At 55.9% G+C, this 11,286-nt stretch overlaps 1 protein-coding gene across 7 annotated transcripts; it reads left to right on the top strand.

Moving 5' to 3' along the window:
* The first annotated feature begins 218 nt into the window (after window positions 1-218).
* PRKAG3 (protein kinase AMP-activated non-catalytic subunit gamma 3) lies at window positions 219-9,458 on the top strand. 7 transcript variants are annotated; one of them, XM_019838687.3, is made up of 14 exons: window positions 219-748; window positions 1,345-1,384; window positions 1,835-2,009; window positions 2,360-2,763; window positions 3,775-3,856; window positions 4,346-4,404; window positions 4,524-4,569; window positions 4,784-4,838; window positions 5,023-5,149; window positions 5,283-5,448; window positions 7,207-7,244; window positions 7,418-7,564; window positions 7,936-8,169; window positions 8,744-9,458. In XM_019838687.3, exons 3-13 carry the CDS (start codon window positions 1,856-1,858, stop codon window positions 8,050-8,052), a joined length of 1,395 nt encoding a protein of 464 aa, XP_019694246.1. In that variant the 5' UTR covers window positions 219-748; window positions 1,345-1,384; window positions 1,835-1,855; the 3' UTR covers window positions 8,053-8,169; window positions 8,744-9,458. The 7 variants fall into 7 exon arrangements, with proteins under 7 accessions (XP_019694246.1, XP_019694244.1, XP_019694243.1 ...); XM_019838685.3 differs by having other exon boundaries at window positions 220-748; window positions 1,854-2,009; XM_019838684.3 differs by lacking the exon at window positions 219-748 and adding an exon at window positions 875-967 and having other exon boundaries at window positions 1,854-2,009.
* Window positions 9,459-11,286: the final 1,828 nt, after the last annotated feature.

Genomic DNA, 11,286 nt, shown 5'->3' with positions numbered 1-11,286 from the left:
AGCAAAAAATCCAGTAACCCATTACTGAGTGTCCACTCCAGGGCCAGAGACTGGGATGGAAGAGGCTGGAAGGAGGGGCAGAGAGAGGGGAGCTAGGGCAGCTGGGTCAGCATTCCCGATTTGGACGCTGACTCAGGCCCCAGGAATGCCAAGGAAGGGGGGTGGGCAGCCACCAGAGCCGGGCTGGGATCCTGTTGGCACCGGGAGATGTAGGGACAGCGGGCACAGAGGGATGTTGGGGCGGGAGCTCCCACACACTGGGACCCACCTCCAAACCACTGGTAGAAACAGAGGTCTCTCACTCTGGGCCCTCCAGCCCACCGCACACCTTCACGGTGATTCTAGCTCCCCACCTGCCCCGCCCATCCCACTCCAGCTCCCCCAGCAGAGAGAGGGACAGGCTCCTGGGACTCAAATGAGGACATTTGGGCATACAATGCCCGCTCTCCCGAGACCGCCCACAAACCCCTCGTCCCCAGCCTCCCTGCTGACTCCAACCTGCCCTTTCTAACTTCAGCACCTCCCACGACTGAAGTGTGTACAAGGAAGACAGTCAAGCTCTACCTGCGTCCATTTTCCCTCCTTTGGCGCCTGACAACGATGAGAAGGAACCCAGGACTCTGAGAGCCCACTTCCTCCCACCTGGCGCCCCCGCAGCGCTCCAAGCCACCTCCCTCCATCGCAAAGTCCTTCGAGCTTGTCCTTGGAGACCCAGGAGGGAGCCCGGGCCCAGGCCTCCAGATTCCAGGTGCGCCCCTTCCCTCCCCACCCTGCCCCAGGCGGCTGGGCGAGAGCAGCTGAGCCCGAGGAGCCCTCCCTCCCGCTGCCTGACACCCAATCAGAGAGAAACCGATCCGGGGAGGGCAGGGCGCCAGGGGCCGGGCCCAGAATAGTGCTGCCCAGCCTGTGTTGCGCACTTGCTCTCCGTTGGTCCGGGGTGGGCCGCATGGAGCACGCACTGCGCCGGGTACAGGGGTCCCGGGGGACGGGAGCTGGGGCAGCCGAGGCCAGGGGATTGCGAGCACACCACACCCTGTGAACGAGTGTGAATGAGTGTGTGTGCGTGTGCGCGTGAGCCTGTGGGTGCCTGTGAACACGTGCGCGCGCGCGTGTGTGTGTTCTTTGTGTCAGCGATGTATGTGGTGCCCTGCATGCCTGGGAATGGTTGGATGTGTTTTTCCGAGTGTGTCGAAGTGTTGGTGTACGGGTGTGTTTGCGGGGGTGCACCTGTGCGTGCATGCGTGGGCGTGCTTGCACGCGCACACGTGGTGGGAAAGGAAGCTACCCGTGGGTTCCGGGATGCAGGGCGTTTCCCCACCCCTTCAGACATTCTTCTCCTCACAGAACCCATCCTGGAGCAGCCTTGGGGGACCTGAGCGTCAAGGTAGGCGGGGCTGCCTTCTCAAGGGCGTAGCCCCTCCTCCTGCTTCGTTTGTCTCCCACCTCTCTGGCCCCCCAGTCTCCACTCTGCTAGCCTGGCTTTTCTCTCTGTCTCTCCTTTTCCTTCTTTGTTCCTCTGTTTCTTTTTTCCCTCACCCCCTCTTTCCTCTTTCAGAGGAAGTAGGGGGAATCTAGAGTCCGAAGACTCCGAACCTAGTTCTGTTAGCACTTAGTAAATAGCTGTGTGAATTGTGGTGAATCGCCCCACCTCTCTGATCTCAGGTCCCGCTTTAGTAAAATAAAGATGCTAATAACATCTCCCTTATAAGATTGCTATGAGGTTTGAGTGAGAAATATATTGGAGGAGAACCCTTGGGAAGCTTGCAAATGTGAAATATTATTATTAATAACATTTTAATTGATTTTGTTGTGTTACTCCCCATTAACCAAACAGGCCCCATTCCCCCTTCCAGAGATGAGCTGTCTAGAAGAAGGAGAGAACACTTCATGGCCATCGCCGGCCATGACCGCAGGCTCAGAAAGAAGCCATGAGAAACAGGGGGCCAAGGCCTCCAGGTGGACAAGGCAGGAGGCTGTGGCTGAAGGGGAGCTGCCGGGTCTGGGGGAAGGTGAGGCCAAGGCCAGTTCTGGGGAGATGGGAGTGGGGGCAGTGGGACATCCCGGAGCCTGGGGCTGGGGCTCTGCTCTGGATCCTTCCAGAGCACAGAGTTGGCCCCAGCCCTCATCTTGTAGTCTGTCTCTCCACATGGGAAAAGTCACCTGCACAGCAGAGCCAGGGGCCTGGCGCGGCCAACTCAGGACAGAGCCACTGTCTTGTGTGACTCTGAGACTCAGCTTTCTCACCTGCAAAATGGGGCCACAGCATCCAGGCTTCCCAAGGCTGCTGTGAGGATGAACAGAGCCAGCGGATGAGAAAGGTCTCTAGAAGACGGACTTACTGTCCTCTCCCCGCCAACAGATCCCCAGGCCAAGCCACCTGCTGAGTACGCCGGACTGGAGGCCACGTTCCCCAAGGCCACACACTTGTCCCAGGCTGCTCCTTTGGCCAAAGTGGGCGCCCCACCAACAGAGTGGGACATCTTCCCCCCTAACCACGAAGCCTCGGCCGCTGGCTCCAGCACGGATGAGCTGGAGCTGGACATAGGGTTCCCGGCCACAGCATCGTGGGGGTATGAGCTCGGCCTGGTGGAAGAGAGGCCTGCCCTGTGCCCATCCCCACGGGCCCTGTTACCCAGGCTGGGCTGGGACGACGAACTGCAGAAGCCGGGGGCCCAGATCTACATGCACTTCATGCAGGAGCACACCTGCTACGACGCCATGGCAACCAGTTCCAAGCTGGTCATCTTCGACACCACGCTGGAGGTGAGGCCGTGGCTCTGCCCCACCTCCGTTCTCGTGGGGCTGCAGCCTCCACTCACCCGCTCCAGGGCCCCCCCGCGAGTCCCTTTCCAGAGCTCCTTCCTAGCACCGTGGAGACCAGTGCTGGGGAGGACCCCTACTCCCCAGTTGTCATCCCAGCTCTGCCATTGAGTATGTGTAGGCTTTGGCATCAGTCACCGCTCTCATCTCTAAAATGGGAATGGGGGCCCTGGCTGGTTCAGTCAGAAGAGCACACAGCTCTTGATCTTGGGGTCATAAGTTTGAGCCCCGTGTTGGGTGTAGAGATTACTAAAAAAAAAAAAAAAGTAAAAAATGACATAAAATGGGGACAGGAAATGCCTGCTTTGCCCTCCAAGTTTCGGAGGACTCCTGGAATAACCCGGGTCAAGTGGGAGCACTTTGTGAACCCCTCAGTATGGGGAAGACCTTGCAGGCTGGCTTAGGGCAAACAGCAGGGAGCTCTCAGTAAGAGAAAAAAAGGATGGGTTCTAGCCCCTGCTCTTCCCTTGGGCTAAGCTATAGAACGCCTGCTTCCATTTTTACCATCACGTATAGCAGAGCGGTGTTTCCAGAAGCACGGCGATAGTATTACTTAGGGTGAAGCCAAATGAGTCAACGTCAAATTTATTTAGAGAAATCTATTTTGTAGATGCTACGCGAATAAGCGTACCTCCAGCACGTAGATTAGCGAAAAGTATACTGTGTGTGACTGTACGCACGTAGCACCCGAGTAGAAACCCCGAGTGAGTTTGTCACACCCTGATGTGCCGGGTGAAGGCGTCACCACAGTGCCTCCGGCCACCAGCAGCCTCATCTCTGCAGCAAGTGTGCCTGGCAAAGAGTGTGCCAGTGTGTGCCATGGCCTAGGACGGGCAGTCAAGCTCATGCAGAGGAGATCTCGGGAGAAGGCCCCGGGGGAGGACCCTGGTTGGGACAGGGTACCACTGAGGGGCAGTGAGAGACTCACCCCTCGGTGTTCTCTCTGGCCCTCAGATCAAGAAGGCCTTCTTTGCCCTAGTGGCCAACGGCATCCGGGCGGCACCGCTGTGGGACAGCAAGAAGCAGAGCTTCGTGGGTGAGGAGGGGCTGGGAGGCAGAGGGAAGAGAGAGATCTTCGAGGGGATTCCGGGGCTGAGCTCCGACACGCCACGGGTTCGGGCAGACCCTTGGCGTGAGCCAAGCCGGGGGCTGGCGTGGGGGAACATCCGATCCCGGCCTCGTGGTGGCCAGCTGGGAGACCCCATGAGTGGAGGAGGTTTGACCAGCTGACCACTCCAGCTCTACTCACCCATGGTCCCGTGTCGTAGGTGCTAGATAGGAAAAGAGGAAAGGGAGAGGAAGGAATTAGGAGAAGAGAAAAGGGTGCGGCGGGGGCGGGGAGAGAAATTACAGGGGAAGCACAAAAGGCGGGGGAGGGGCTGCCCCGCTTCCCTCTGTCCACTGTTCCCACAGCTGTCTCAGACCTAGGACTCTGGCAGAGCCCGGAAGGGGGTCTGACCCCTCAACCTGCCTCCCACCACGAGGCCCCAGGCTGACCCCCTGCCCTTCCCTCCTAACCCCGCAGGGATGCTGACCATCACAGACTTCATCTTGGTGCTGCATCGCTATTACAGGTCCCCGCTGGTGAGGAGTGGGCTGGGGACCCCAGGGACTCCCATCTGGGCGGGGGCGGAGGGTGGCTTAGAGAGCCTGGTGCCCGAGGGGCCCGTGTCCGACTTCCCGAGTCCTGTCAACGTCTCTAGGTCCAGATCTATGAGATTGAAGAACATAAGATTGAGACCTGGAGAGGTGAGGTGGCAGAAGGGACCTGGAAGGGGCTGAGGGTGTGTGGGTGAGCATGGGGCCAAGGACCCGAGGTGGAGGATGGGCAGTGGGGATTTCTTGGAGGGCGCAGGGGAAGGGTGAGAGGGAGCCCAGAGGGCCTGAGGGAGGAAGACAGAGGGGCTGCCCAGTGAGGCAGGGTGGCCAGCTCCTCAGGCCTGACTCTGGCTTTTTCCTACAGAGATCTACCTTCAAGGCTGCTTCAAGCCTCTGGTCTCCATTTCTCCCAGCAGCAGGTAAGCGTCCCCAGCCACCCACCTGAGCCTCCTTGCCTGAGCAGTCCCCTTCCGGGTCAGCCCCTCGGTTCTGACCTCAGGGGCCCATCCCGTGGCAGACAAGGCAGTCTGGACACCCTGTCCTTCTGCAGGGGCTGGGGTGGGGGGTGTGTCTCCCCCAGACCCACTGCTCCCACCTCTGCAGCCTGTTCGAAGCCGTCTACACCCTCATCAAGAACCGGATCCACCGTCTGCCGGTCCTGGACCCGGTCTCAGGCGCCGTGCTCCACATCCTCACACACAAGCGACTGCTCAAGTTCCTGCACATCTTTGTGAGCCTGGGCACAGCCTCAGGGTGACCCGAGGGGCTGAGAAGTCATTGGCCCAGCAGACCGGGGAGGGAGCCGCTGGGAGCACTCTGGGGGCTGCTCCACCTTGACTGCCACCTGTCCCCAACCCACCCAGGGCTCCCTGCTGCCCCAGCCCTCCTTCCTCTCCCGCACCATCCAAGACCTGGGCATCGGCACATTCCGAGACTTGGCCGTGGTGCTGGACACGGCGCCCATCCTGACGGCCCTGGACATCTTTGTGGACCGGCGCGTGTCTGCGCTGCCTGTGGTCAACGAAGCTGGTACCTGCACCCAGAAGTGGGGCTGGCTGGGGTGGGGCCGTGGCAGGCAGGGGTCTGTGGGCGTCTGCTCGGGACCCAGGGTGGAGTTAGAAGTCTGCCTGCTTAAATCTTGGACCCTTACCTAGCCTCTCTGTGCCTCAGTTTCCTCATTTGTGAAATGGGAATCTTAATAACACCCATCCTCTGACTTCACGAGATGATTTGAAAAGATTATGTGCAGTTAAGAAGCATGGTAAGAGGAAACCGAAGATGAGGTTTTTCATGGGAATTCACCCTAAAATGGGCCATGGGATCCAGCCAGACCTCACCTTCTTGCCTTGAAGAGAGGGATTAGAGGGACTACATGATCATTTCTTTGGTTGAACTGTGGCTGTAAACTGTTTCAAAGTCAAAATTGCTGTAATGAAGCTAGATATCAAAACATGTTTTTTTATTTGTTTTTGTGTTTTGAATGTTTATTCGTTTTTTGAGAGACAGAGACAGAGCACAAGCAGGGGAGGGGCAGAGAGAGAGAGAGGGAGACACAGACCCTGAAGCAGGCTCCAGGCTCTGAGCTGTCAGCGCAGAACCCAACGCGGGGCTCGAACCCACGAACGGCGAGATCGTGCTCTGAGCCAAAGTCGGACGCTTAACTGACTGAGCCACCCAGGTGCCCCAAGAAATGTTTTGATTTATTTTTCATTATGAAGAATTGCAAATGTATGAAAATGGTGGGACACACTGTATAATGAAAGCCACATATCCGTCACCTGGATTAACTATTGTTAACACGTTGTCATAACCAGGGGGTTTTTTTTTTCCCTATTTTTTGCTAAAGTGATTTAAATGACAGAGATCATGTTATTTTATCCTTAACCCTTTAGTCTGCATCTCTTAAAATCAGTATATGTCCTATACCACCTAACAAAACCAGAATAACTTAGTAATATCATCGAATATCTGAATCTAATTCTCATTTCCTCGCCTTCCCCGAGAATATCTTTTTTACAGGTGGTTTGTACAAACCAGGATCCAGTTAAGGTCCATGCTTTGCAATGCTTCTTTTGTCGTTAGTTTCTTTAATCCAGAACAGTTCCTTCCTCACTTAATTTTCATAGCACTATAATGACAATCCTGGGTCAGTCGTCCTATAGAATGTCCCCCCATCCAGATTTGTCTCTTTGCTTTCTACAGACGGCCTCAGTGTTGTTCCTCTATTCCTGAGTTTCCTGTAAACTGGAAATTAGATCTAAAGGCTTGATCGGATTCAGGCTATCCATTTGAGGCTAGGATATTTCAGAGGTGACACTGTGTAGTCGAATTGCATCACATCGGGAGGCATGATTTCAGGCGTCTCCTCTCTGGCTGTGATGCTGTGTGATCTGTGGGTTTAGGTAGTGGCCCCTTGATGCCTGTTTTAAAGCCAGTAGCCTCGGGGCGCCTGGGTGGCTCCACCGGTTAAGCTGACTTCGGCTCAGGTCATGATCTCCCGGTTCGTGGGTTTGAGCCCCGTGTCAGGCTCTCTGCTGTCAGCACAGAGCTCGCATCAGATCCTCTGTCCCCCTCTCTCTCTGCCCCTCCCCTGCTTGCACTCCCTCTCTGTCTCTCTCAAAATAAATAAATAACTTAAAAAAAAAAAAAAGCCTGCAGCCTGGGGAGGACAGGGAGATGTCCAGTAACTCTTTCTGAAAGCCTGCCTCCGGCCCTTGCACAGCATGCTGGTTCTGACGTGAACCTCTTCCTTTTCTCTCACCACCTGGCCCCCCACCACCCCTGCAGGACAAGTCGTGGGCCTCTACTCCCGCTTCGATGTGATTGTAAGTGTCTGCGGGAATAGGGAACTGGGGTGCCACCGGGAGGCTGTGGCTGTGAGAACCGATGGAGGGGTATCTGTAGCCTGGAAGGACCTTTAGAGGTGTGTAGAGGGCAAGTGGATAGGTGGAGCCTGGTTAAGGGGCTGACTGACATGGCACTTGCCTCCCTGCCCCAGCACCTGGCTGCCCAGCAAACCTACAACCACCTGGACATGAGTGTGGGCGAAGCCCTGAAGCAGAGGACACTGTGTCTGGAAGGAGTCCTTTCCTGCCAGCCCCATGAGAGCTTGGGGGAAGTCATCGACCGGATTGCCCGGGAGCAGGTACCTCATGCCCCTTCATACATGCCCCCAGCACGTATGGCCCAGTCCCCATGAGCAGCTCCAGCTGTCCTTGGACACCGGACACCTGCCCTGTCCTCCCATTTGATGGCCATTTCAAGCTCTCAATGTCCACACTGGTCTGCAACTGATCCTGCAACTGGAGATCTGTCCACACCGGTCTGCAGCTGGTCCTGCTAAGGGCCACAGACAGCTGATCACCCCAGCGTGGTCAGAGCTACTTCTAACTGGTTTCTAGGAGATACTTTTCGGCTCCCCCACTTACGTCGTTGCCCCTGAGTCTTGGTGACAATCTCGTTGGTTACCATAGCTGCATGGCTCGAACCTCTCACTGATCCTCTGCGGACCCGCAGGTACACCGGCTGGTGCTAGTGGACGAGACCCAGCATCTCCTGGGCGTGGTGTCCCTCTCCGACATCCTTCAGGCACTGGTGCTCAGCCCTGCTGGCATCGATGCCCTCGGTGCCTGAGAATATCTGAGTCCTCACTCCCAGGCCATCTTCCACACGCAGAAGCCAACGAAGGGAGCCAGGGAACACGGTCTCCATCTTTCCCCACCCCAGTTTGCTGGTTTGGCTGTGGTTCAGGTAGGCTCTGCCCTGGGCCATCAGCCTCAGCACCAGCCCATTGGTCTTCCTAGGCTCTCAGATCTCAGCCTGAGGCCCCCTGAGGATAGGGGTGCCCAGCTCACTGCTGAGCAGCCCCATGAAAACTACAAGTATCAGGACTCCCCGTGGGGCCCCCACTCTGTCCCATTCTCCACTGAGGTCATGAGGGTCGTCGCAAGAGGGGTGGACAGGGGCTGGGGTCAAGGCAAGGGCAGTGATGTGATTTCAGATGCTCTGGGGAGTTTGACCTGCCTTCTCGCAACTCAGATCCCACCTGCTGGGAATCCCACCGGAAGGAAGCAAGTTAATAAACCTTTGTTGAACGGAATTTCCACGCTCAGTCAGAACTACGGCTGAAAGGAGGGGGCTTCTATCTAAGTAATCATCTCAGTAAATCCAACATGATATCAGACTCTTTCCTGGTACCATGTTGGCTAGGGGCTGGCTCAGATTCCACCTGCTTGGCAGTGGATGGCAAGACGAGGTTCCCCTACTGGAAACGCAACCTCTCCTGCCCACGTAGTCACTGTCTTGTCTTCTCTTTTCCTCACAGGCTTCACCAGCCCTCTGTCATTGCCCCTGCCCTGCCTGTGCTCCCAGAAGCCCTCAGGAATTCCCAGTCCTCCATGGGATGATGAAATTAAGAACAGCTGAGTCGAGCCTGGAGATCTATGAACCAGAGGCACTGAGATTACCCCAGGGCTGCCTGCTCCATGCCTACCCATATCGCTTTCCCCCCACTGGCCCCAGTGGAGCGGCGAGCCCTCAGCCAGTTGGGTGTATTCAGGGGCTCTGGATTCCTCAGCTTCTGGACTACCTGGGAGGCCCTGCTATTCTTCCACACTACTAAGGGTGGCTCCCCACAACTTGGCCACTGCCCTTCTTCCCTCCCAGCATTGAAACAGCAGCCATGTGGAGAGCCTGTTGAGTGGGGTCCTCCCTCCATTCTCATCCCGAGCACCAGCAAACGGTGTTCTCAGTCCCCAGTGACAGCCTGTGTTTGGATCACTGAGGATGAACACGGAGAGAACAAAAAGAAAAAGAACAACCAACCCGTGCACTTAAATTGTGTAAGCTTCACTCCGAAAACGCTAGTCATTTGGCCTGAACTTGCAGCAAGAGCCCTGTGCTTTCTGAATTCAAAGACGCGAGGGAGAATCTGTAATTGACAAACGCTACCACTGGCCTTGCTTTTGTGCATAGAGTGTTAGTTTCTTTTTTCATTTTTTATTTATAACAAAACCATAAAGAAGATGTTAATTAGTTAATGACAGAGTAAGTGCAACTCAGTCCACAAACTCTAATCTGCTAGAGACAACTTTTTTTTTTTAAACACTGAACGTAATTCCTATTACGGACCCCGTTTCACCAGGTGGTAGAAATTAATCTCCGTTTGGGGTTCACCCACCACCTTTTCCTGGGGTTAAATTCGGTGAGAAGGAGAGGCTTTGAGTAGTGGAAGACTTTGTTCCTCACTTATCATCAACCACACTTGTCAGCACCTGCTAAAATATTCCCATTCCCTTCTCTCTGTCACTTGGTCGGTCACTGGTGGGCATGGCCCCTGCTAGGTGCTCCCTCAGTCCCTACCACAAAGCCTCCTTGGGCCTGCCTTCTCTTGGGGCATGAAGACATTCTAGCTCCTGGACCTGCACCCCTCTGGGCTTCAGGACGCTGTGTGGTCCCAAGCACATCTGCTCAGGCGGACAGCAAGTGATCTGTTCTACGCTGAGTTTTGCTGTGTGTGTGTGTGTGTGTGTGTGTGTGTGTGTGTGTGTGTGTTTAGCCCCTACCCTGGAAACATAGGGCACAGGGCTCTTCTTATCATCTCCTTATCATTTCCAAACATCTCTGGGGTATTTATCATATTCACCTCCTCCCTTCAGACACAGCTCCCTTCTCAGGGGCCCAGAAATGTCTAGTCTCTTTGCCTCCCCACCCCCCACCAACCTATGGAATCTTCACCAGCGGGGCCTTTTTCTCTAACCCGTCATCCATTCTTCCAAGTCCACTGCATGTGTCTTGAGTTCTCGCCACCTGCCTTGAGGGTCAGGCTTTGGAAATTCCAAAGCCAAGGCCAGGCTTCGGTTATGCCATCCCTCCCCTGTGGCAGTGGACGCTGTCTGCTATCCAGTGGGGAGAGGAGAGGTTAGTATTTCTCAAATATGATCCCACCACATTTACCTCACAGAGCAACAGAGTGGAGACATTTGTGCTTGATGAGTCAGGCAGTAAATGAAGGCATTTTCTCACAGACACTCAGCTTCTGTTTCCGACTTTGCCATAACCCATGGGTCAGTGCTGGTTCTGCTCTGGCCCTGCCTGGGAAGGTCCTGGGCCTTGGGCTCAAGTGGGAGGATGGGGGTGCTTCTCTGGGCCTGTCTCAAGTGACAACCTTGGGGGCCTGGGGGCAGGCTGCCTCCTGCTGCAGCTGACTGTAGGGAATGTGTAGCAGGGTCAGTCCTTTGAGGTGGTGTCCCAGGTTGCTCTGCGTGAGCAGACCGTCAGGTCAGCCCAGGCGTTCGGTGGAAAGGGCAGCCTGAGGAAATCACTCTCTCCCCCTCCTGCTCCCCCGCAAGAGTAGATAGGTCTCCAACCTCCTGGGCCCGCCATTGTGAGGACCCAACAGTTACCCCTTGGGCCCTTCTGCCCAACCCTCAGTTCCTGACAGCCCTCCCGCATCATGGCCGCCAGAAAAGAGGCAAAGGGTTGCCATGGGGACTACTCCCGCCCCAACTCTGAATAAAAGTATGAAGGCCAGCCACTCTGCTGGCTCCTCTGTTCATACCTAGGAACCCGGGGCTGGCCAGATGGTGCAGGCATCATTGCCTCCATGCCCCCGACTCCTGCCCTGACCCCCGAGGCCCCTCCGAGGTTCTGTGACCTCCAGGCCGGACTCTCATCCACCTCTCTCATCATCTCACATCACCTCAGCAGTTATCAACCCTGGCTGTGCCACAGGATCCCCAGGGGAGCTTTATAAGATGGTAATTCCAGGGCTCCGTTCCTAGAGAGATGCTAATTTCCTGACTTGGGGGGTGCGACCAGGGCGACTGTATTTTTTTGTAGAAACTAGAGGCTTGCGATGCATCACAC

This window comes from Felis catus, chromosome C1 (genome assembly GCF_018350175.1).
Source record: "Felis catus isolate Fca126 chromosome C1, F.catus_Fca126_mat1.0, whole genome shotgun sequence".
NCBI classification, from domain to species: Eukaryota; Metazoa; Chordata; class Mammalia; order Carnivora; family Felidae; genus Felis; species Felis catus.
This window is presented reverse-complemented; position numbering and strand designations above follow the sequence as displayed.

Bases quoted from the DNA above. Each gene is read 5' to 3' on its own strand.
- PRKAG3 (XM_045034484.1), top strand. From the start codon at position 1,138: ATGTGGTGCCCTGCATGCCTGGGAATGGTTGGATGTGTTTTTCCGAGT. The intron at 2,764-3,774 runs GTGAGGCCGTGG...TCTGGCCCTCAG, and splicing joins TCTTCGACACCACGCTGGAG to ATCAAGAAGGCCTTCTTTGC. The intron at 5,150-5,282 runs GTGAGCCTGGGC...CAACCCACCCAG, and splicing joins TCAAGTTCCTGCACATCTTT to GGCTCCCTGCTGCCCCAGCC.